At 45.4% G+C, this 26,184-nt stretch overlaps 1 protein-coding gene across 1 annotated transcript in view; it reads left to right on the top strand.

Annotated features, from left to right (window-relative positions):
• The window catches only part of ulk4 (unc-51 like kinase 4), a 186,465-nt gene that overhangs the window by 53,130 nt on the left and 107,151 nt on the right, over window positions 1-26,184 (top strand). Inside the window, exons 23-30 of the mRNA XM_071396224.1 lie at window positions 3,352-3,485; window positions 5,644-5,765; window positions 9,990-10,046; window positions 10,128-10,179; window positions 10,291-10,385; window positions 15,709-15,760; window positions 16,047-16,212; window positions 17,167-17,259. Coding sequence (XP_071252325.1) covers window positions 3,352-3,485; window positions 5,644-5,765; window positions 9,990-10,046; window positions 10,128-10,179; window positions 10,291-10,385; window positions 15,709-15,760; window positions 16,047-16,212; window positions 17,167-17,259 — 771 coding nt within the window. The remainder of the gene's footprint in view (window positions 1-3,351; window positions 3,486-5,643; window positions 5,766-9,989; window positions 10,047-10,127; window positions 10,180-10,290; window positions 10,386-15,708; window positions 15,761-16,046; window positions 16,213-17,166; window positions 17,260-26,184) is intronic.

Genomic DNA, 26,184 nt, shown 5'->3' with positions numbered 1-26,184 from the left:
TGTCTCTCTGTCCAGTGGTGTACTGACCTGTAGACATCACATCTGTCTCTGTACAGTGGTGTACTGACCTGTAGACATCACATCTGTCTCTCTGTACAGTGGTGTACTGACCTGTAGACATCACATCTGTCTCTCTGTCCAGTGGTGTACTGACCTGTAGACATCACATCTGTCTCTGTACAGTGGTGTACTGACCTGTAGACATCACATCTGTCTCTGTCCAGTGGTGTACTGACCTGTAGATATCACATCTGTCTCTGTACAGTGGTGTACTGACCTGTAGACATCACATCTGTCTCTCTGTACAGTGGTGTACTGACCTGTAGACATCACATCTGTCTCTCTGTACAGTGGTGTACTGACCTGTAGACATCACATCTGTCTCTGTCCAGTGGTGTACTGACCTGTAGATATCACATCTGTCTCTGTACAGTGGTGTACTGACCTGTAGACATCACATCTGTCTCTGTACAGTGGTGTACTGACCTGTAGACATCACATCTGTCTCTGTACAGTGGTGTACTGACCTGTAGACATCACATCTGTCTCTCTGTACAGTGGTGTACTGACCTGTAGACATCACATCTGTCTCTGTACAGTGGTGTACTGACCTGTAGACATCACATCTGTCTCTGTACAGTGGTGTACTGACCTGTAGACATCACATCTGTCTCTGTACAGTGGTGTACTGACCTGTAGACATCACATCTGTCTCTGTACAGTGGTGTACTGACCTGTAGACATCACATCTGTCTCTGTACAGTGGTGTACTGACCTGTAGACATCACATCTGTCTCTGTACAGTGGTGTACTGACCTGTAGACATCACATCTGTCTCTCTGTCCAGTGGTGTACTGACCTGTAGACATCACATCTGTCTCTGTCCAGTGGTGTACTGACCTGTAGACATCACATCTGTCTCTGTACAGTGGTGTACTGACCTGTAGACATCACATCTGTCTCTCTGTCCAGTGGTGTACTGACCTGTAGACATCACATCTGTCTCTGTACAGTGGTGTACTGACCTGTAGACATCACATCTGTCTCTGTCCAGTGGTGTACTGACCTGTAGATATCACATCTGTCTCTGTACAGTGGTGTACTGACCTGTAGACATCACATCTGTCTCTCTGTCCAGTGGTGTACTGACCTGTAGACATCACATCTGTCTCTGTACAGTGGTGTACTGACCTGTAGACATCACATCTGTCTCTGTACAGTGGTGTACTGACCTGTAGACACCACATCTGTCTCTCTGTCCAGTGGTGTACTGACCTGTAGACATCACATCTGTCTCTCTGTCCAGTGGTGTACTGACCTGTAGACATCACATCTGTCTCTGTACAGTGGTGTACTGACCTGTAGACATCACATCTGTCTCTGTACAGTGGTGTACTGACCTGTAGACACCACATCTGTCTCTCTGTCCAGTGGTGTACTGACCTGTAGACATCACATCTGTCTCTCTGTACAGTGGTGTACTGACCTGTAGACATCACATCTGTCTCTGTACAGTGGTGTACTGACCTGTAGACATCACATCTGTCTCTGTACAGTGGTGTACTGACCTGTAGACATCACATCTGTCTCTCTGTACAGTGGTGTACTGACCTGTAGACATCACATCTGTCTCTCTGTCCAGTGGTGTACTGACCTGTAGACATCACATCTGTCTCTCTGTCCAGTGGTGTACTGACCTGTAGACATCACATCTGTCTCTGTACAGTGGTGTACTGACCTGTAGACATCACATCTGTCTCTGTACAGTGGTGTACTGACCTGTAGACATCACATCTGTCTCTGTACAGTGGTGTACTGACCTGTAGACATCACATCTGTCTCTCTGTCCAGTGGTGTACTGACCTGTAGACATCACATCTGTCTCTCTGTCCAGTGGTGTACTGACCTGTAGACATCACATCTGTCTCTGTACAGTGGTGTACTGACCTGTAGACATCACATCTGTCTCTGTACAGTGGTGTACTGACCTGTAGAAATCACATCTGTCTCTGTACAGTGGTGTACTGACCTGTAGACATCACATCTGTCTCTGTACAGTGGTGTACTGACCTGTAGACATCACATCTGTCTCTGTACAGTGGTGTACTGACCTGTAGACATCACATCTGTCTCTCTGTACAGTGGTGTACTGACCTGTAGACATCACATCTGTCTCTGTCCAGTGGTGTACTGACCTGTAGACATCACATCTGTCTCTCTGTCCAGTGGTGTACTGACCTGTAGACATCACATCTGTCTCTGTACAGTGGTGTACTGACCTGTAGACATCACATCTGTCTCTCTGTACAGTGGTGTACTGACCTGTAGACATCACATCTGTCTCTGTACAGTGGTGTACTGACCTGTAGACATCACATCTGTCTCTGTACAGTGGTGTACTGACCTGTAGACATCACATCTGTCTCTGTACAGTGGTGTACTGACCTGTAGACATCACATCTGTCTCTGTACAGTGGTGTACTGTATCCTACTCTGTGTGTTCATGGTTTATTAATGAAAGTGTTTGGCAGGTTTTTTTCTGAATCTTCAGCTAATTATTATCCACTTGCCTGTGAGGGTTGTTCTTGTTTCAACTTGCAGGCTGTGTGTTTGAGTTCCAGAGTCTTGTTTCAACTTGCAGGCTGTGTGTTTGAGTTCCAGAGTCTTGTTTCAACTTGCAGGCTGTGTGTTTGAGTTCAAGAGTCTTGTTTCAACTTGCAGGCTGTGTGTTTGAGTTCAAGAGTCTTGTTTCAACTTGCAGGCTGTGTGTTTGAGTTCAAGAGTCTTGTTTCAACTTGCAGGCTGTGTGTTTGAGTTCAAGAGTCTTGTTTCAACTTGCAGGCTGTGTGTTTGAGTTCCAGAGTCTTGTTTCAACTTGCAGGCTGTGTGTTTGAGTTCAAGAGTCTTGTTTCAACTTGCAGGCTGTGTGTTTGAGTTCAAGAGTCTTGTTTAAACTTGCAGGCTGTGTGTTTGAGTTCCAGAGTCTTGTTTCAACTTGCAGGCTGTGTGTTTGAGTTCAAGAGACTTGTTTCAACTTGCAGGCTGTGTGTTTGAGTTCAAGAGTCTTGTTTCAACTTGCAGGCTGTGTGTTTGAGTTCCAGAGTCTTGTTTCAACTTGCAGGCTGTGTGTTTGAGTTCAAGAGTCTAGTTGCAGCTTGAGGGCTGATTTGATGCTCCTCATTGATCTCTGAATCTATTAGCCTTTATTTTTAACCCTAATTGTTGTAATGAATATCATTTATTTGCTATAATACGTCTTACTAATTCTGTTTTCAATGGCTTGTATTGATCCCGGCTCCGTCCGGCTCCAGGGTAGATTGGAGGCTGTAGGTGAATGATAATGTTTTGCAGGCTGGTGATGTACATTGAAAGAGACATCAGGCAGGCCACGCCAGGGAAGGAGTTACAAAGCAGCAATGAATACCTGTCAAAATGCCTCGATCTGCTCATCCGTCACGTCGTGCTGCAGCTGCCAGCCATTCTGGGTAAATCAATCACAATAACACAAAAACCACAGCACTAAGAGGAGATGAGGAGAGGAGGATGGGAGGGGAGAAGAGAGGAGGGGAGGGGAGATGAGAAGAGGGGAGGGGAGAAGAGGGGGAGGGGAGGGGAGGGGAGAGGAGGTGAAGTGAAGTGGGGTTGAGGGGAACTTGCATCAATGGCTGGATGGAGCAAGCCAATTTGATTCTCCCTCTTTTTAATTACCTTTCTGATTGAATTTTAAATCACCCAGCCAGGTATTGACCTTTTCCTGACGTTTAATTTGTAAATCAGTGCTGCTAACATGGCACGTCTCCCATCAGAGGGCCGGAAGCCAGACCCAACTGGTTCAAACCGGTCCGGGCTCATTCTCCTCTAAGATCACTGGGAGGAGAGGAGAGGAGAGGAGAGGAGAGGAGAGGAGAGGAGAGGAGAGGAGAGGAGAGGAGAGGAGAGGAGGGGAGGAGAGGGGAGGAGAGGGTATGGGGACGGATGGGGAGATCACAGGGAGAGGAGGAGATTAGGAGAGGGGAAGGGGTGGGGTGGGGAGAGGAGACTGAAGGGGAGGAGAGGTGATGAAAAGGGGAGAGGAAAGGGGGGGGGGGGCAAGGGAGGGGTGGGGAGAGAGAACCCTCTCTCTGTACTCTGTAGATGACATGCTGTCTGTCTGTCACCCCTCTGTACTGTGTAGATGACATGCTGTCTGTCTGTCACCCCTCTGTACTGTGTAAATTATGTGCTGTCTGTCACCCCTCTGTACTGTGTAGATGACATGCTGTCTGTCTGTCTGTCTGTCTGTCACCCCTCTCTCCTCTGTACTGTGTAGATGACATGCTGTCTGTCTCTCACCCCTCTCTCCTCTGTCCTCTGTACTGTGTAGATGACATGCTGTCTGTCTGTCTCTCACCCCTCTCTCCTCTGTCCTCTCTACTGTGTAGATGACATGCTGTCTGTCTGTCTCTCACCCCTCTCTCCTCTGTCCTCTGTACTGTGTAGATGACATGCTGTCTGTCTGTCTCTCACCCCTCTCTTCTCTGTCCTCTGTACTGTGTAGATGACATGCTGTCTGTCTGTCTGTCCTCTGTACTGTGTAGATGACATGTTGTCTGTCCTCTGTACTGTGTAGATGACATGCTGTCTGTCTGTCTGTCCTCTGTACTGTGTAGATGACATGCTGTCTGTCCTCTGTACTGTGTAGATGACATGCTGTCTGTCTGTCTGTCCTCTGTACTGTGTAGATGACATGCTGTCTGTCTCTCACCCCTCTCTTCTCAGTCCTCTGTACTGTGTAGATGACATGCTGTCTGTCACTCCTCTCTTCTCTGTCCTCTGTACTGTGTAGATGACATGCTGTCTGTCTGTCTCTCACCACTCTCTCCTCTGTCCTCTGTACTGTGTAGATGACATGCTGTCTGTCTGTCTCTCACCCCTCTCTTCTCTGTCCTCTGTACTGTGTAGATGACATGCTGTCTGTCTGTCTCTCACCCCTCTCTCCTCTGTACTGTGTATATGACATGCTGTCTGTCTCTCACCCCTCTGTCCTCTACTGTGTGGATGACATGCTGTCTGTCTCTCACCCCTCTCTCCTCTGTCCTGTGTAGATGACATGCTGTCTGTCTCTCTCTCCTCTGTCCTCTGTACTGTGTAGATGACATGCTGTCTGTCTCTCTCTCCTCTGTCCTCTGTACTGTGTAGATGACATGCTGTCTGTCTGTCTCTCACCCCTCTCTCCTCTGTCCTCTGTACCCTGTAGATGACATGCTGTCTGTCTGTCTCTCACCCCTCTCTTCTCTGTCCTCTGTACTGTGTAGATGACATGCTGTCTGTCTGTCTCTCACCCCTCTCTCCTCTGTACTGTGTATATGACATGCTGTCTGTCTCTCACCCCTCTGTCCTCTACTGTGTGGATGACATGCTGTCTGTCTCTCACCCCTCTCTCCTCTGTCCTCTGTACTGTGTAGATGACATGCTGTCTGTCTGTCTCTCACCTCTCTCTCCTCTGTCCTCTGTACTGTGTAGATGACATGCTGTCTGTCTCTCTCTCCTCTGTCCTCTGTACTGTGTAGATGACATGCTGTCTGTCTCTCTCTCCTCTGTCCTCTGTACTGTGTAGATGACATGCTGTCTGTCTCTCTCTCCTCTGTCCTCTGTACTGTGTAGATGACATGCTGTCCGCGCTGGGCAGTATAGTGGGCAGGAAGCATCCCTCCACTGTTCAGGCCAAGCAGCTGAAACAGAGTGTACCCATGATGACTGTGATGCTCCACCTCCTCACCTCTCAGGTAACCCTTCCTACTGAACACTGTCTGTTAGGGCTGGCCACTATACCGTATTCTACCATATACCGCTATTGATGCACGGACCGGTTTGGGTTTTTACTTAAGCAGTAATGCACCTCGGGGGTTTGTGGTATATGGCCAATATACCACAGCTAAGAAATGTTCTTATACACGACGCATCGTGGAGTACAGCCTGGACACAGCCCTTAGCCGTGGTATATTGGCCATATACCACAAACCCCGTAGGTACTTTATTGCTATTATAAACTGGTTACCAATGGAATTAGAGCAGTAAAAATACATGTTTTGTCATACCTGTGGTATACGGTCTGATATACCATGGCTGTCAGCCAATCGGCATTCAGGGCTCGAACCACCCAGTTTATAATTTAACTTATATAACGGTATTTGAATGTTTGGTTTGTTAAATGTTAAACGCAGTGTGTAACATCCCATTTTTATAGTTTACTTCGCTACTTGAGTCATCTCTCTCTACTCTCTCTCTCTCCATGCAGCTTTCCACACAGACCTAGCCCCGCCCCACACAGACCTAGCCCCGCCCCACACAGACCTAGCCCCGCCCCACACCGACCTAGCCCCGCCCCACACAGCCATAGCCCCGCCCCACACAGACATAACCCCGCCCCACACAGACCTAGCCCCGCCCCACACAGACCTAACCCCGCCCCTGTCACTTAAGGAGCACATTTGTTGTTCCTCGACCAGGGGACACTGGTTCAGTCTGCATGGTCACTGCAGCACATACAACAATGTTGATGACAACGACGCTTTTTTCACTTTGCTTCTTATTATAAATCCACTAGTGTTTTATAATGACACTATTATTTTGTGTTTCTTATATCTGCAAACAGCTAGTTTGTATTTTTATTAGCAAGTTGGGCCTAAATTGTGTTAGCCTCTAATGCTAATCGCTCTTTAGCTGGCTAGCTAGCTAGCTAGTTAATAAATGTACTGAATCAGAGCAAACGTAATTAGCTATACTGCCTGATAATACCAGTGATGGTTTAGACCTAAATCAGCATGTTGTCTAAATCAGAGGACTACGCGAAGCATGAATATGTTAGCTACATGAAGTAGCTAAGAGAAAACATTAAATGTAGCCAAAGATGATATTGTCCCTTAGGAAACCCTTAGGTTCCTACCCTGTCACAATAACTCCTCCCTGGCACTTTCATTCATTGTCACGTCAAACAACACTGTATCATTATATTCTAACTATATAATTAGAATAATCATTATATTTCCATGATTCCAACGGTTCACCCAACTTTTTTGCTCTAAATTGCAAGCCAAATCACAATTGGAACATTTGGTTAAAAATAAGGCCTAGATTGTTTGCCCATATTGTTCAGCCCTACAGTACGTGGCAGTGTGGAAATGATCTCAAATGAGTGCAGGAAATGCAGAAATTGATGAAAATGCTGAATGTTTTGGGGGGTTTGAATTGAACAGTATAAAACAATTAGAATGGAGAAAGACCCATTGAAATCACAAAATAGCACTGCGTTCGGCCACCCCCCCTTCTGTGCGTTCGGCCACCCCCCCTTCTGTGCGTTCGGCCACCCCCCCTTCTGTGCGTTCGGCCACCCCCCCTTCTGTGCGTTCGGCCACCCCCCCACCCCCCCTTCTGTGCGTTCGGCCACCCCCCCACCCCCCCTTCTGTGCGTTCGGCCTCCCCCCCTTCTGAACCAACAGTTGCATCTTCAGATGAATGCACTGACTGTAAGTCACTCTGGATAAGTGCTTCTGCTAAATGACTCAAATGTAAAAATAAAAAATACAAATAAAGGACATTTACAACTTCTATTATTCAAAACCATAAAATACTTTCATACCGTCCATTTTTTTTTTAATGACCATGATATTATATTTTGGTCATATCGCCCAGCCCTGCTTTGTGTGTGTGTGTGTACAGATCAAGTACGGTACGTGCGTGATTGCGAAATGAGATCACTTGTTTAATAAGATGGGACCTCAGTCAGTTATAATTGATTCACAAGCTAATGTCCAGGATGGGTCAGGATCTCTGACACTATTGAATAACTCCCAATTGTCTGTTTGAACATCTTATAGCATCTCTCCATCATAAAACATACAGCACACTGCCTAGAGGCTTCAACTGATGCTTATTGATACATTTCTGAAACCCTTCTGCTGTTATGTCCACTCCTACCACCTAGAGCCAATGAATCAGGGGGTTAGCTTTAAGAGCTGTGAGTCTCTCTCCTCATGCAAACCAACAGAGATCATAATCAACTTTATCACAGGCAGAGTAGAGCAGGGAACTGTGCCAGAGACCACGGCTCATCTGAGCACTGCCGCAGCTAATTGGATTAGAATGCTGCAGTCGAACAGTCACACACACACACACGCACACACACACGCATCAAGTACTGTGTGCAATGAGCGTCAATAACCTTGATACGTAATTGAAGTTGCTTGGTTTTATGCTTACATACAGTATCTGAGCTGTTTGGAGTGGTGAAACTGATGTGGTTGTTTACCAATATGCTTCTGGTTCACCTGGATACCTGTCGGCTGGCCAACACTGAGAGGGTGTCAAATAATAAACCAGCTTAACAAGGAGAAGTTGAAATATTCACACCCCACCTACTGTACATCTGACGTCAAAGTGTGTTTTCTATGTTACTGTGGCAAAACAGATTTAGATATCAAAGTCATAGCTGATGCACTATTGAAGTTTACATTTAGGCTAAACTTTTAATCATCTTTTCCAAAGCCATGATTACTAATAGATAATATATCCAGAGATGTCACATAAACGTCTAGAAAATGCATTAAAGGTTGTTATTTTCATCCCACTCTGCCTCACAGACAGATTATTGCCAGTTGCCAATAGACATGGTGTGGAGATTGGATTTAGTGGTGACTGTTTCAATTGAGCAGAAATGATTAATATGACTAAATCTTAGCGAGAGAGATGCTTGTCAACAAGCAGCCTGCTGGATGAAACCATGCAGTGATTAAATATCGCTCCTCCATTTCCCTGCCATTCTTCACGGAGACTAGACAACACCACCACAGCCTTGAGCGTCTCATTAGAAAAGTAATAACTTGTCACTCTCATAGATCCCCCCCTCTGCCATTGCCTCATTTTACAAGGTAACGCATTTACTAGTCTGTTAAATGGGGTCACTGTGTTATTTATCTGTGATGTGACAGATAGCTGTCCCTAATAGCGGTGGTCCTTGCCATGCGTGGGTATTAACATGGTGATATTAAAACTAACTGTAGCTGGACTCTGATGTGAGTCTGGTCTTACTGATGATATTAAAACTAACTGTAGCTGGACTCTGATGTGATTCTGGTCTTACTGATGATATTAAAACTAACTGTAGCTGGACTCTGATGTGAGTCTGGTCTTACTGATAATATTAAAACTAACTGTAGCTGGGCTCTGATGTGAGTCTGGTCTTACTGATGATATTAAAACTAACTGTAGCTGGACTCTGATGTGAGTCTGGTCTTACTGATGATATTAAAACTAACTGTAGCTGGACTCTGATGTGAGTCTGGTCTTACTGATGATATTAAAACTAACTGTAGCTGGACTCTGATGTGAGTCTGGTCTTACTGATGATATTAAAACTAACTGTAGCTGGGCTCTGATGTGAGTCTGGTCTTACTGATGATATTAAAACTAACTGTAGCTGGGCTCTGATGTCGGGACTGATGCTCTGGTTTACATCTATGTGTCAGTCACTTTACTACAGGCCACGTCTGCCCTGGAGCTCGTTATCAATACATGTATGGAGCAGTCCTTTAATGTTGTTTGGAGTGTTTGTTTTAGTGGATGCACTCTCTCTCTCTCTCGTGTGTGTGTGTGTGTGTGTGTGTGTGTGTGTGTGTGTGTGTGTGTGTGTGTGTGTGTGTGTGTGTGTGTGTGTGTGTGTGTGTGTGTGTGTGTGTGTGTGTGTGTGTGTGTGTGTGTGTGTGTGTGTGTGTGTTTGCACTGCTGGACCTGGTGAGAAAGAGAAAACGACGCTCTACTGTGGGTTGACAGCTCAGTGGGGCTTTACGAAGCCTCTGCTTACAGGAGCAGAGAAAGTAGGCAGGGAATTAAGAGTTAGAGAGGAGGACAGGTTGGCTGAGGTCAGAGAGACAGAACTTACTGTAACTGGGACACAGTGTAATATCTATCTCCCTTTCCCTCTCTCTCTCTCTCTCTGTCTCTCTGTTTTTTAGATATTCAGGCCACAGGTTGTGACTGAGGAGTTTCTCTTCAAATTTGGAGCACTGCTGGTAAGTCATTGAGACAGTGATGTGTAGTGGTATAGTCCCATGGCCTTCTGCACCCCTCATTTCTTATGTTTTGTCTTCCAGAATCACATAACATCTATTGATGCCAGTGAGACCAGTTTGGGCAGTGCAATAGGTGAGTGAATATCAGCTTGCTTTATCACTGGTTATTAGTAGTATAGGTTTCATCTGGACAACTGGCCCATAAAGTCCATACTGTAGGTGTAACCTGCTGCTTGATTCCCAGGACAAGCAGGTTCAGAGGAGCTGATCAGGAACACTCTGTCAGCTGTGGAGGCCATCACCCAGCACCCAGCCCTGCTGATGCCCCATCACTGTACTGTGAGTAAGATCCTAGTCCCTAACCTCTTAGCCCCTTAGCCCAAACTCCTTAGCCCCTAGTCCCTAACCCCCTAGTTCCTAGCCCCTAGTCCCTAATCTCATAGTCCCTGGCCCCTTAGCCCCTAACCCCCTAGTTCCTAACCTCTTAGCCCCTAACCCCTTAGCTCCTAACCCCCTGGCCCCCTGGCCCCTTAGCCCCAAACCCTTAGCACCTAACCTCTTAGCCCCTAGTCCCTAACCTCTTAGCCCCTAACCCCTTAGCCCCTAGTCCCTAACCTCTTAGCCACTAACCCCTTACCCCCTAACCCCTTAGCCCCTAGCCACTAACCCCCTCACCCCTTAGCCCCAACCCCTTAGCCCTTAGCCCCAACCCCTTAGCCCCAACCCCTTAGCCCCTAACCTCTTAGCCCCTAGCCATTAACCCCTTAGCTCCTAACCTCTTAGTCCCTAACCTCTTAGCCCCTAGTCCCTAACCTCTTAGCCACTAACCCCTTACCCCCTAACCCCTTAGCCCCTAGCCACTAACCCCCTTAGCCCCAACCCCTTAGCCCCTAACCTCTTAGCCACTAACCCCTTACCCCCTAACCCCTTAGCCCCTAGCCACTAACCCCCTTAGCCCCAACCCCTTAGCCCCTAACCTCTTAGCCCCTAGCCTCTTAGCCCCTAGCCCCCAACCCCTTAGCCCCTAACCCCTTAGCCCCTAACCCCTTAGCCCCTAACCTCTTAGCTCCTAACCTCTTAGTCCCTAACCTCTTAGCCACTAACCCCTTACCCACTAACCCCTTACCCCCTAACCCCTTAGCCCCTAGCCACTAACCCCCTTAGCCCCAACCCCTTAGCCCCTAACCTCTTAGCCCCTAGCCCCCAACCCCTTAGCCCCTAACCCCTTAGCCCCTAACCCCTTAGCCCCTAACCTCTTAGCCCCTAGCCCCCAACCCCTTAGCCCCTAACCTCTTAGCCCCTAGCCATTAACCCCTTAGCCCCTAACCTCTTAGCCCCTAACCTCTTAGCCCCTAACCTCTTAGCCCCTAACCCCTTAGCCCCTAACCTCTTAGCCCCTAACCTCTTAGCCCCTAACCTCTTAGCCCCTAACCTCTTAGCCCCTAACCTCTTAGCCCCTAACCTCTTAGCCCCTAGCCCCCAACCCCTTAGCCCCTAACCCCTTAGCCCCTAACCTCTTAGCCCCTAACCTCTTAGCCCCTAGCCCCCAACCCCTTAGCCCCTAACCTCTTAGCCCCTAACCTCTTAGCCCCTAGCCCCCAACCCCTTAGCCCCCAACCCCTTAGCCCCTAACCCCTTAGCCCCTAACCTCTTAGCCCCTAACCTCTTAGCCCCTAGCCCCCAACCCCTTAGCCCCTAACCTCTTAGCCCCTAGCCATTAACCCCTTAGCCCCTAACCTCTTAGCCCCTAACCTCTTAGCCCCTAACCTCTTAGCCCCTAACCCCTTAGCCCCTAACCTCTTAGCCCCTAACCTCTTAGCCCCTAACCTCTTAGCCCCTAACCTCTTAGCCCCTAACCTCTTAGCCCCTAACCTCTTAGCCCCTAGCCACTAGCCTCTTAGCCCCTATCCCCCAACTCCTTCGCTCCTAACCCCTTAGCCCCTAGTCCCTAACCTCTTAGCCTCTATCCCCTAACCACTAGCCCCTAACTCCCTAGCACAACAGTCTCTTTTCACCCTCTAGGCTCTATTAACGCCCCATCACTGTACTGTGAGTCTGGCCCTGTGGTCTGCAAGGCGCCTGCAGCAACAGCAGCTCCCTAAGCCCTAGGCACTGCAGCCTGCAGCAACACTGGCCTCGTCCAGAAACAACCCTTGACCCCTAACCCCTAGGCATTGGTCCACTCAGATGTCCACTCAGCCTCTCGACACTTATGTAGATCTAAGGACTAGTGGTTAGGGGTTGTCTACCAGCCATGTACTTCCCTCCCCAACACAGGGCCCTGGCATGGGGGGTTGACTTGGAGTAGTCATGTATGGTGTTGGAGAGAGACTGTCAGGCCAGCAGACCATCAGTTGTGCTGTCTCAGAGGAACTCCAGCAGAGTGCAGCTGGGCCTTGGTCTGGTCTGAGGAGACTGTGTAATGAATATTGACATACAGGAAGGAGCTGGGCCAGGCACGGCCTGAGTCCTAAATGGAGCGCTATTCCCTATATACTATTGGCCATGGTCAAAAGTAGTGCACTATAAAGGGAATAGGGTGCCATTTGGGACGCAGACTGGAAGTAATGAGTTGAAGAGGCTTGATGTTCCTGTGAAGAAGAAGAGCAGCTCCTCTGATACTAAGAAGAAGAAGAAGCACAGCTCCTCTCATACTGAGTAACATGAGAAGAAACTTGAATTACATGTCTGACACTAGTCATTAGATTTTGCTGAGCGTTGTCTGTCAACGGTGGGGTTTTGGGAAGGGAGGAGTACACACACACACACATGCATGAGTACACACACATACACACACAGTTTAATGTTTCCTTTTGTTCCCGAGTGGCGCAGTGGTCTAAGGCACTGCATCTCAGTGCAAGAGGCGTCACTACAGTTCCTGGTTCGAATCCAGGCTGTATCACATCCGGCCGGTATTTGGAGTCCCATAGGGCGGCGCACAATTGGCCCAGGGTCGTCCGGGTTTGGCCGGGGTAGGGAGTCATTGTAAATAAGAATTTGTTCTTAACTGACTTGCCTAGTTAAATAAAGGTTAAATAAATTGTTGGAACAAGCTCTCTGCAGAGGTGAACCACAGCAATATCGGATCTAGTCATCTGTTTTTAGTTTGATCTATTTATACTCTTGACTGGCTGTTGCCTGATAGAAAAGCTTCTTCTGAGTCAGACAGACACTTAAAAACAGTTTGCACGGCGGAGGGAGAATGTGTGCTAAACAGAATATAATGGGAAATAGGCGACAGCAAAGCACAACAGTCTCTTCTGATGGATATATTCTAATAAACAACAAAGGTGCTCAATGGATCCATCCCAAATGGCACCCCAATCCCCTTATACAGTAGTGCACTGCTTTTGTCCAGGGTGCATAGGGCTCTGGTCGAGGGTAGTGCACTATATAGGGAATAGGCTGCCATTTGGGATGGATCCATCAAGACACAGTACATTCTTTATACCCACCTCAGGCTTCTTATTCTAATGTTGTCTCCTGTTTAGATTACATCCTCATTGAGACTAGAACAGAACAGAGCGTTTACTGTTGTTTCTATGGAAATAGTCCTCATCATAATAGACTAGAACAGAACAGAGCGTTTACTGTTGTTTCTATGGAAATAGTCCTCATCATAATAGACTAGAACAGAACAGAGCGTTTACTGTTGTTTCTATGGAAATAGTCCTCATCATAATAGACTAGAACAGAACAGAGCGTTTACTGTTGTTTCTATGGAAATAGTCCTCATCATAATAGACTAGAACAGAACAGAGCGTTTACTGTTGTTTCTATGGAAATAGTCCTCCATCATAATAGACTAGAACAGAACAGAGCGTTTACTGTTGTTTCTATGGAAATAGTCCTCATCATAATAGACTAGAACAGAACAGAGCGTTTACTGTTGTTTCTATGGAAATAGTCCTCATCATAATAGACTAGAACAGAACAGAGCGTTTACTGTTGTTTCTATGGAAATAGTCCTCATCATAATAGACTAGAACAGAACAGAGCGTTTACTGTTGTTTCTATGGAAATAGTCCTCATCATAATAGACTAGAACAGAGTGTTTACTGTTGTTTCTATGGAAATAGTCCTCATCATAATAGACTAGAACAGAGCGTTTACTGTTGTTTCTATGGAAATCGTCCTCATCATAATAGACTAGAACAGAACAGAGCGTTTACTGTTGTTTCTATGGAAATAGTCCTCATCATAATAGACTAGAACAGAACAGAGCGTTTACTGTTGTTTCTATGGAAATAGTCCTCATCATAATAGACTAGAACAGAACAGAGCGTTTACTGTTGTTTCTATGGAAATAGTCCTCCTCATAATAGACTAGAACAGAACAGAGCGTTTACTGTTGTTTCTATGGAAATCGTCCTCATCATAATAGACTAGAACAGAACAGAGCGTTTACTGTTGTTTCTATGGAAATAGTCCTCATCATAATAGACTAGAACAGAGTGTTTACTGTTGTTTCTATGGAAATCGTCCTCATCATAATAGACTAGAACAGAACAGAGCGTTTACTGTTGTTTCTATGGAAATCGTCCTCATCATAATAGACTAGAACAGAACAGAGCGTTTACTGTTGTTTCTATGGAAATAGTCCTCATCATAATAGACTAGAACAGAGTGTTTACTGTTGTTTCTATGGAAATCGTCCTCATCATAATAGACGAGAACAGAACAGAGCGTTTACTGTTGTTTCTATGGAAATAGTCCTCATCATAATAGACTAGAACAGAGTGTTTACTGTTGTTTCTATGGAAATAGTCCTCATCATAATAGACTAGAACAGAGCGTTTACTGTTGTTTCTATGGAAATCGTCCTCATCATAATAGACTAGAACAGAACAGAGCGTTTACTGTTGTTTCTATGGAAATAGTCCTCATCATAATAGATGAGAACAGAACAGAGCGTTTACTGTTGTTTCTATGGAAATAGTCCTCATCATAATAGACTAGAACAGAGTGTTTACTGTTGTTTCTATGGAAATAGTCCTCATCATAATAGACGAGAACAGAACAGAGCGTTTACTGTTGTTTCGATGGAAATCGTCCTCATCATAATAGACTAGAACAGAGTGTTTACTGTTGTTTCTATGGAAATAGTCCTCATCATAATAGACGAGAACAGAACAGAGCATTTACTGTTGTTTCTATGGAAATAGTCCTCATCATAATAGACGAGAACAGAACAGAGCGTTTACTGTTGTTTCGATGGAAATCGTCCTCATCATAATAGACTAGAACAGAGTATTTACTGTTGTTTCTATGGAAATAGTCCTCATCATAATAGACGAGAACCGAACAGAGCGTTTACTGTTGTTTCGATGGAAATCGTCCTCATCATAATAGGGATGGATCCAATTGTTATTATAAAAAGCGCTCACATCAGGTGTTTATGATCGAAGGACAGGGGCAACATGATATTTACATCGAGATTGGGAGTGCTCACACAAGTGCTCGATTTCATTGCTCCTCCCTTTAATAGACAACATGTTTTAAAGAAAAGACGTGATTATACATTTGCATGTGATGAATAAATGACTTGTAGGTGATGTATAATAGGAGTCAAATGGAAATACTGTCTTATATTAGGTTTATGTGTTGTTTATTTGATGTTTATGGTTTATTTGGTTTAAAGAAAATGTTTTATCTCTTCAAGGTTGTTGATTGCATTCTTCCTCCACTGACTTCTCTTGCCTTCAGTAAAAACGGTAAGGAAACGGCTGGGTCATGTGCTCTCCATGCTTAACATCTCAGGACATAGATAGGCAGTCTGGAACGTGCCCATTCTGCAATGTTCCCTATCTAGCATGGCACACAGCAAGGCCCTTGGTCTAAAGTTAACCACAACTGCATGTGCTTGGTATTGTAGTAAATGTTTTGATTTGTATGTAAGGTAAATATCAGCTCTCTCACTGCAGAGGGTCTGCATGGATCAATAATGCTGTGTGTGTGTGTGTGTGTGTTACATGCTCTGTGCTCTGTGTTGTGTTGTAGTGGAGTGGCGTATCGTCAGCTTGCGGGTTCTGTCAGAGATCACACTGCTGCTGCTGAGCCAAGAGGCCGTGGAGGAGGGAGAGAGGAAGGAGGAGAGGAGAGAGAGAGAGTGCAACTCTTCAACTGGCAGATTACTGACTCTCATTACAGAAGCCCTTCTTCCACAGTGAGTATGCTCTCTCCTGCATCTCTCTCCTCTACCCTCTCTATCACTCTGCTCTTCTCTACATTTTCCCTCTCTCTCCTCCCCCCTCTTAACTCCCCTACCCTCTCTCCCTGCTCTCTCTCTCCGCTCTCCCCTATCCTCTCCCCTCTCTCTTATCTCCCCTACACTTTCTTTAATCTCCCCTCTCCTCACCCCCCCCCCCTCTCTCCTCTCCTCTACCCTCTCTCTCTCCGCTCTCCTTTACCCTCTCTCTCCTCTCCTCTCCTCTCTGCTCTCTCCTCTACCCTTTCTCTCTCTACTCTCCTCTACCCTCTCTCTCTCTACTCTCCTCTACCCTCTCTCCTCTCCTCTCCTCTCCCCTCTCTCCTCTCTCTCTCTCTACTCTCCTCTACCCTCTCTCTCTCTCCACTCTCCTCTACCCTCTCCTCTCTCTCTCTCTCTTTACTCTCCTCTACCCTCTCTCTCTCTCTACTCTCCTCTACCCTCTCCCTTTGTGCCTCCCTGTCTTCAGCTGCTTCTGCAGACTTCTCAACTTTAGCTCATTTAAAAGCTCTGATGACATGGATGAATGAATGACCAGAAACTGAGAGGCAGCCCAGCTCCACTGTTCATCTGGGCCTGTGTGTGTGGAGTGCAGTCAAAGTAGTGAACCTTCTTGTTTTGGCAACTTTATTTGGCCAGTTCCCTAGTGGAGAAATAAACGTTTGAAATAAACGTTTTAGATTTATTGAAATGTTTTTTTCGTTAGTAATTTAGATTTATTGAATTCAATATTTAAGCCAGTCCCCATATGTGTTTGCCAGTGCTCTGCAGAGGATTTCTAGATAGTTAGTAAAACATCTATACACCTATCAACAATCTGTTGAACTAACTAGACCCTAAACCTTTCTGTAGGGGACTACCCAAATAGCTATCCATATAAAGTGTGGCTGATGTCTCTCCTGTGTTGTACAGGTATGAATCTCTCCTGTTGGAGCCAGACCCAATCCCAGTCTACGCTCTCAAGCTGCTGGTGGCCCTCACAGAACACAGCAGCCCCGTCAACAGGTAAAACCTTCTAAACCGGCCTCCCGAGTGGCGCAGCGGTCTAGTCACTGCGTCGCAGTGCTTGAGGCGTCATTACAGACCGACCGTGACCGGGAGACCCATAGCCGACCGTGACCGGGAAACCCATGAGGCGGCGCACAATTGGCCCAGCGTCGTCCGGGTTAAGGGAAGGGTTCGGCCGGCCCGGGATTTCATTGTCTCATCGCGTTCTAGCGACTCCTTGTTGCGGGCCGGGCGCCTGAAAGCTGACTTTGAGCGCCTGCTGGACGGTGTTTCCTCTGACACATTGGTGCGACTGGCTTCCGGGTTAAGCGAGCAGTGTGTCAAGAAGCCGTGCGGCTTGGCAGGGTCGTGTTTCGCAGGACGCACGGCTCTCTAGGGGAGTTGCAGCGATGGGACAAGACTGGAACTACCAATTGGATATCACGATATTGGGGAGAAAAAGGGGTAAAATAAAATAAATAAATAACTTCTAAACCAGGGATCATCAACTAGATTCCGCCGTGGGACGTTTTGTTTCTGGAGTGGATGGTCGGGGGTCCGGAACATAATTACTAATCATTTGTAGACTGCAAACTGACCGCAAGAAGCCCAAACAGATATAATATTAGACTAAACATAATCATTTCAAACCTTGTTTACATTTGTATATAATCACGTATCTCTCTATTATGTGTGGGAATACTTGGGAACAGATTTCAAAATGAAAATAGCTTGGAGCTGATTTCCTGGTGTTTTTACAGTCTTTTATGTCCTACCATGGAAAAAAAAAATATATTTTGTGCTCAGAACATTTTAGTTGCCAAATAAAACCATTCAGCCCCGCGGGTTGCCAGCTGGGGAACCATGTTCTAAACCATCTCCAGATAGACAGACTAGGACTGTCATCTTGATGAAAACCAAAGAGTCTAACGAACACAATGTCATCTTGATGAAAACCAAAGAGTCTATCCAACACAATGTCATCTTGATGAAAACCAAAGAGTCTATCCAACACAATGTCATCTTGATGAAAACCAAAGAGTCTAACCAACACAATGTCATCTTGATGAAAACCAAAGAGTCTAACCAACACAATGTCATCTTGAAGAAAACCAAAGAGTCTAACCAACACAATGTCATCTTGATGAAAACCAAAGAGTCTATCCAACACAATGTCATCTTGAAGAAAACCAAAGAGTCTAACCGACACAATGTCATCTTGAAGAAAACCAAAGAGTCTAACGAACACAATGTCATCAGCCCTTTTCTTGTGGCAACAGGTTACACATCTTGCTGTTGTGATGGCACACTGGTACATTAAGTTGGTAAAAAGTCTCTCCTTCCCTCCCTTGAAGCTGTAAACCAGAAGCTGGTTTTGGACACATCAGATCATTCATGTTATTATTACTACCAGAGAAAACAAAATCATTAAGTCAATAATTGTATTATTTATCAGTATTCTAATACATCGTTTAATATGCTTGACCTTTCTACAGCATCAGCATGTTGAGGGGTGTTCCAGAGTTGTGGCCTCATGTAGGGAGCAGTGTGGAGCTCAGGCCCAACACTGTGCACTGTTTACCTATTAACACACTGTAGATCCCCCTCCTCCCTCTGTAGCTGCCTGCCTGCGGGGCACAAACTCACAGTACATGGCACATTTAGAATTCAGCTCACACCACGTTTCCTTGGCTTGTCAGAGCCGTTTCCCCCCTCCTCCGTTCAGTTATCTGAATCATAGGGGAAAGTAGAGCATAAATAAGTGCAAACTTAAGAGAAATACTCACATAGAGACATTATTTAATTGCAGTAGTTGATGCATAAGCACACAGACACGAGGCATTGGCTTGTGCTTATTGAAAGAAAGCTACACTGGTAATGTGATGTTAAAGAGATTCTCAGGAGGTAGGACTCCACTGATATGCTGCAGCAGTAACACACTCACACATGTAAACACGGTCGCATGCAAGGTCACACACACGCGCACACTCACACACACTGGGCTGAAGGAGGGGGAACCGTTCCCTGGGAAAGGAAAGTCATTGATTGATTGATGATTGGGTGTGTCCAACTAGAACCAGCCTACAGGAGAGGTGTGATGTCAGCGCCATGTCGCTGCTGTTCAGGGGAGAACAGTGGAGCTGATAGAAGGAGAACAGGAGAACAGAACAGGGGGGTTAACAGCTCCCGGGGGAGTTTAAAGGAGTCTTTCACCAGCTGGTGGCAACACACACCTCAGCAGTATGTCTGTCATCCTGCTCAATGGCTTTCAGATCATACTGAACCTGGAGCACAAAGAGGAAGACGTAATGTCACTTTTCAAAGGGAAATCTGAGAATGTCCTTAAACAACCCGTCCACTCGCTCCCTCTTTGAAGACTTTGTCTGGATCTCAAATGGAACTCTATTCCCTATATAGGGCACTACGTTAGAACAGGACCCATAGGGCTCTAGTCAAAAGTAGTGCTCTATGTAGGGAATAGGGTGCCATTTGGGATGTATAGTATGTTGTAGGTTGCTATAGCTAGCTAGCTAGCTGCTGCAGTTGTATGAGTTTCCTGCGTAGTGTTTAGTATTAACCATGGATATTCCAGTGTTCATCAGAGAGCCAGACTGTCCTCTAACCTAATGGCATGCAGCAGGCAGGCAGACAGGTCCTTTGTGTGCTTGGGATTTGTAAGGAATATTGATCTGTTACAGAGGAAAGGTCAGACTAAGCCTAAGTTAGGGACTGCTCTGCTTAGCAGAGGTGGGAACGTGATGTTACTGAAAGATGCAGAAGAAGTCGTTAGAATGAATAAGATTTCACTCTGCTGCATAATAAACTGTGAACACCACCACTGCACCATAGTAAGGCGATAGCAGCTTGGTCTGTATACTAAGTAAGGTATTATACGGGTTTACCAATGAATGAAGCCATGTAGGATGATGAAATAGTTGAAGAGCAGTAGATGTCAGGCTGGTCTGGTGCTGGTAGTATACTGTATCTAAAGCATGTGCCATTGCCTCCCTCTAGCCCTCTCATCTGGGTGATCCTCATGTAGGATGTTGAAATAGTTGAAGAGCAGTAGATGTCAGGCTGGTCTGGTGCTGGTAGTATACTGTATCTAAAGCATGTTGCCATTGCCTCCCTCCTCTAGCCCTCTCGTCTGGGTGATCCTCATGAAACAAGGGTACTCTGTTCCCTACATAGTACACTACTATGGACCAGGGGCATTTGGGAGCCACTGTCTGTGATGAATTGAGAGCTGGTTTCTCTGTGTTTCTGTACTGCCTGCCTGGTCGTTGAGAAGGTGATGATGGACACCAGCTGGGTGCGCTTACATAGTTTTATCTCTGATCTCCAACACATCCCAGACTGACTGCCATTTCTGTCAAGGCTCTGAACACAAGCCAGCCCCCACACCTCCCTCTGTCTATCTGGCACTGAGAGAGCCAACTGAACTATTCAAATTGATGTCAGCAATCTGCTACACATTCCTGTTGGTTGTATTTCCCTTGTCTGAGACGAGCTATTACATTTACAATGAGAAATTAAATTGCATTTACCACTGCTTGATAAAGTCCTAAAAAAGTGCAGAGCTTTCTCCTTGATGGGTTCTTGCCTAAATTAGATTGCAAATTGGGACATTAACGGGGCTTCATACAAGTATGTCTTTCCCCCTCATTATCAGGTTTGATACAGAGTTCAAACTTTCCAATTATCTGAACCTTTGGCCGTTGTTGCCTTTGTGTGGGCTCAGTCAGTCTGCCTAGCTGTGCCCGCTTTAGCAAGTGAAGCAAAATCAGTTCTATCTGCGGGAACGCTTTTACACCCTGATTAGCAGGAATTTGAAAAATGCTTTTATCCCAGCGGAAGCCAGCCTCACAGCTACAGGAAGCCGGCATGCTACCGCTAATAAAAAGCTGATCCTTTCTAATGAGCAGGTTAACGGAGGTTACACGCTGACTACATCAAGGCTACGCTCATCCTGGTATTTTTATTTGATTTGACTGAAGTTTGATATCGTGCTATTGGTCAACGCGGTACCGTTGCCTGGTAGTCTGTGCAGACACAATGAGTGATTGGTCAGTGGGATGAACAGGCATGGGTGTTGCTTTGAATGTGTCGCAAATGGCAGCCTATCGTGCAGTACTTTGGACCAGAGGCCTATGGGCCCTGTTCAAACGTAGGGCACTCTAAAAGGCACAGGGTGCCATTTTGGTCACAGACATTATGTTAAAAGCCTGGGATCCCCAGGTGTCCTCTCCTCCCTCCTTTCCTCTCCTCTGTCTGCCACCTGTGCTGCCTGCATGGAGACCTCTGCTCCTCTCTGCTGATTGGAGTGGACAGCAGAGTTGAGTGCGGTCAGAGGAATAGAGCAAAACCTCATCCCTGACTGGGTGTGTTCGTGGGTGTGTTCGTGTGTGTGTTTGTGTGTGCGTTCGTGTGTGTGTAATCAGCTCTGACAGCTGGTGTGTGTAATGGAGGAATGGGAGTGTTACCTCGTACTATCAGTGTCACTGGCCGGTCTGAAGAGCTGACTGGGCTTGAGCTGTGTTGGTTTGACATGGCTCAGTGGCAGGCAGCAGCTCTGTTCATTCAGCCTCAGCTTCTCCCTCTGACAGGCAGCAGAGATGACCTGCAGGACTGTCTGTGTCACACTCTCTGACAGTCAGGGGAGCCATGTGTAGCAAAGTGGATGGGAACAGTGCACAGTAAAGGATAGAGACGGCCTCACAATGTTTCCAGAGTGAGGTTGGAAGATGTTTTACTGGCACGAATGTACACTATTACTGTACACTCCACCTTTCAGACTTTAAATGATTACATCACTATATACAGTGCCTTCAGAAAGTATTCATACCTCTTGACTTCTCCCACATTTTGTGTTACATTTTAAATTCCGTCTGTATCACAATACCCGATAATTACAAAGTGTCACCCCCTGACCTTAGAGAGCCTTTTTTATTCTCTATTAGGTTAGGTCAGGGTGTGACTTGGGTGGGCAAATCTATGTTTCTATTTCTTTGTTGGCCTAGTATGGTTCCCAATCAGAGGCAGCTGTTTATCGTTGTCTCTGATTGGGGATCATACTTAGGCAGCCCTTTTTCCCACCTTGGATTGTGGGATCTTGATTTTGTATAGTTACTGGGTGGCCTGCAGAACGTTACGTTCGTTTATATTTTGGTGTTTTTTTGGTGTTCATCAAATAAAGAAAGATGTACGCTTACCACGCTGCACCCTGGTCTCTTCATTCCATCAACGAACACGACACAAAGTGCAAAGCCAGAATTTGTTCTTAACTGACTTGCCTAGTTAAATAAAGGTTAAAAATCTCAAATCTAAATTAACATGTTTTTAGACATTTTAGCAAATTTATGGTAAATGAAATACAGATATCTAATTTACATAAGTATTCACACCCCTGAGTCAATACTTTGTAGAAGCACCTTTGGTGGCGATTACAGTTTAATTCTTCGTTGCAGATTTTCTCAAGCTTTGTTAAGTTAGATGGGGAGTTGCGGTGACCAGCAATCTTCAAGTCTTTCCACAGATTTTCAATGGAAATCAAGTCTGAGCTTTGGCTGGGCCACTCAAGGACTTTCACATTATAGTTCTGAAGCCATTCCAGTGTTGCTTTGGCTGTATTCTTGGGGTCCTGTTGGAACGTACATCTTCGCACCCAGTCTAAGGTATTTTGCACTCTGAAGTGGGTTCTCATCAAGGATTTGCCTGTATTTTGTTCCCTTTGTCCTTACCAGTCTCCCAGTCCCTGCCGCTGAAAAGCATCCTCATAGCATGATGCTGCCACCATGCTTCACGGTAGGGATGGTGTTAGACGGGTGATGAACTATGCATGGTTTTCTCCAGACATATCGCTTTGCATTCAGGCAAAATAGTTACATTTTTGTCTCATCAGACCATAGGAAATTTTGTCTTTATGAGTCATGTGCCTTTTTTGCAAACTCCAGGTCTGCTGTCATGTGCCTTTTTCTTTGGAGTGGCTTCTGTTTGGCCACTCTCCCATAAAGCCCAGATTGGTGAAGTGCTATAGAGACTGTTGTCCTTCTGGCAGGTTCTCCCATCTCAGCCAAGGAACTCTGTTGTTCTGTCAGAGTGGTCATTGGGTTCTTGGTCACCTCCCTGATCAAGGTCCTCATTGCCCTGTTGCTCAGTTTGGTCGGATGGCCAGCTCTAGGCAGGGTCTGGGTAGTTCAAATTTTTTTTTTGTTTTTTTTTCAATGATGGAGACCACTGTGCTCTTGGAAACTTAACACTCTAGAACTTGTTTTATACTCTTCCACAGATATATGCCTCATCACAATTCTATCTCTGAGAGATACGTACAGTTCCTTGGTATAGTTTCTGCACTGTCAACTGTAGGACCTTGTATAGACAGGTGTGTTTCTTTCTAAATCATGGCCAAACAATTGAATTGGCCACAGGTGGACTCCAATCAAGTTGTAGTGGCATCTCAAGGATGATCAAAGGAAATTGGATGCACCTGAGCTCAGTTTGGAGTGTCATAGCAAAGGGGTGTGAATACTTATGTAAATGAGATGTTTCTGTATTTCATTTACAATACATTTGCAAACATTTCAAAAAACATGTTTTCACTTTGTCATTATGGGGTATTGTGTAGATAGGTGAGAAAAAAAAATATTTAAAGGAATAATCCGCCCCCAGAAATAAAATCATGAAACTCCTGTCAATTTGGTGAAAGCCTATGTTCTATCGCTGGGTAAAATAACAGATATCCCCGTGATTTAACTTCTATTTGGTCCGTCTTAGGAAATCGTGTAGAAATGCGTCTTCACTACATCATTCTCGTCATAAGGGTTAACACACTATCAGATTTAATAACGCCTTTAAAACAATGACCTGCTCTCCAGATTGCCAAATCAGCATATAGAACACATACATCCATCTATATACTCATGACAAAGTAGAGATTTTGCTTAGATGTACCCAATCTAAACAGTGTAGCAAATTATACAACTTCATGTACCATGTCGCAATGCCCCCTGTGTGTCTGTGGGAAGCAGAGATATTACAGAAAGGAGGAGATAGGAATCCCACTGGGCAATGAATGGAGAAACGCCCCACCCAACTGACTGTCGAGCTAGCTAGCTAGCTAGCTGGCCAGCCAGCCCAGAGAGAGAGAGCATTGCATTGAGGGTTTTGTAGTAGACTTGAGCTGCAACAGATTTCCAAAAACTATTTTCACATGTTTCTACCAACCTTGTTATAATGACCAAATTATTATAACTTGTTCCAAAAAAATATATTCAAATATGAGTGTTATTTAACACTTAATCAATATGAATTTGTGGTTTGGGCTGGATTATCCCTTTAATCCATTTTGAATTCAGGCTGTAACACAACAAAATGTGGAATAGGTCAAGGGGTAAGAATACCTTCTGAAGGCACTGTCTGTACCTAATCTTAAAGCTAGAATCCTTAATTGAAACAATAACAAAGCGATCACCAGCCTCTGTTTTGGGAAAAAGCTTAGAGATGGTCCTGGAGAAATATAACCACACTCAAATTCATAGACAGAGCTATGGATGCAAGGACTGACCATCCATGATATCAGAATTATAGATTTAACCATGTTTTGAGGCTATACAGTCGTTATTAACATTTGCATTGTTAACATTGGGGTAAATTAAGCTTATTTTGGGTTCTGATGGGGTATGACAGTTGAACTAAGCACATGAGGCATTTATGAGTTATATTCTTCAAGAATCAATGGGGACATATCATTGATTTACATTTGAATGTATGTAGTATCTAAGGATTCTGTCTTTAAATACTCAGCATAACGGTAGTGGCAAAACAAGACACCATCGGATGTTCGTTTTGAGAGAGAGAGAGAAAAACAAGGGCTTTTTAATATAAAAATCCAAATCCCAGCCAGGCAGCTGCCGGAGGATCTGTGATAGCAGACAGACTGTGTTAAATGTCATCCACACATTGTGCCATTATTAAGGAAGCGTGACAGGTTGAATCAGAGCTGTACTCAGGCACACTCTCAACTTCATCAGATTGTAAATAAGATCAGAAGGTTGTCTGCAGCCGTGGAGAATGTGTGCAGAGCGTGTCTTATTATTTTGCCCTATAGCCACTCCAGCCTGGCTGGGCAAATGCCACTTCATCCACGCAATCTGCGTCTACATGAAAAGGAGAGTTTTTATCCCCTAACGTTAAGGACAGTCTGTAGATTCTGTATGGCACAGAGATGTATTAAAGTTGAGAAATGAGGTGTACTGTACACGCATACTGTGTGATGCATTAGTTGTCATTAGCCCAAAACTTGTGTAGGATAGTGTTTAGAGAGCCATGGCTTTGACCCAGATAGTGTCCACTGCTGTTGATATGGTTTCAGTTCAGTTCTTCCTTCTCTATAATAAGTCTTCAACAGGCCTGTATCAGTATTACTGGCTGCCTTGACAGGAACTGATTTTGGTACTTCAGTTTCTCTTAACGTGACAGTGATGCAGGGTGCTATCGATTTAGAATGATGTGGAACTGGGAATGCTAACCATGCAGGCTGGGGGTGAGACACTACCACCCTACAGATGGACCTGATTTGTCTCAAGAAATATCCCTCCATTTCTCTGATTTAATGGCTGAAAGCTATGTGAGTCATCACGACACAGGGAAAGGCTTTTCGTTGGCTGGGCCCCCGATGTAGCCTAAGTTGGGCTATAATTTAATGTCACTTCGCACACAGGATGCCTTCAGTTCAATGTAGATGCGTCCCAATTAGCACCCTATCTCCTATATAGTGCTATATAGGGTGTACTTTGGGATGCAGGCTCGGCAATCTGTGAGGCTTGGAGAAGAAGCCTGGCTATTTACACTCCTCTGTCACCCCGTCAGGGAGATAAAGCTTGGCCATTCATCAGTTCTGGTTACACCTCTGTCTAGTTTACTCTCTGGGAGTAAAGTGGAATT

Source organism: Salvelinus alpinus, chromosome 4 (assembly GCF_045679555.1).
Source record: "Salvelinus alpinus chromosome 4, SLU_Salpinus.1, whole genome shotgun sequence".
NCBI classification, from domain to species: domain Eukaryota; kingdom Metazoa; phylum Chordata; class Actinopteri; order Salmoniformes; family Salmonidae; genus Salvelinus; species Salvelinus alpinus.
Note: the sequence above shows the minus strand (reverse complement) of the source record. Positions and strands in the feature narration are given on the sequence as shown.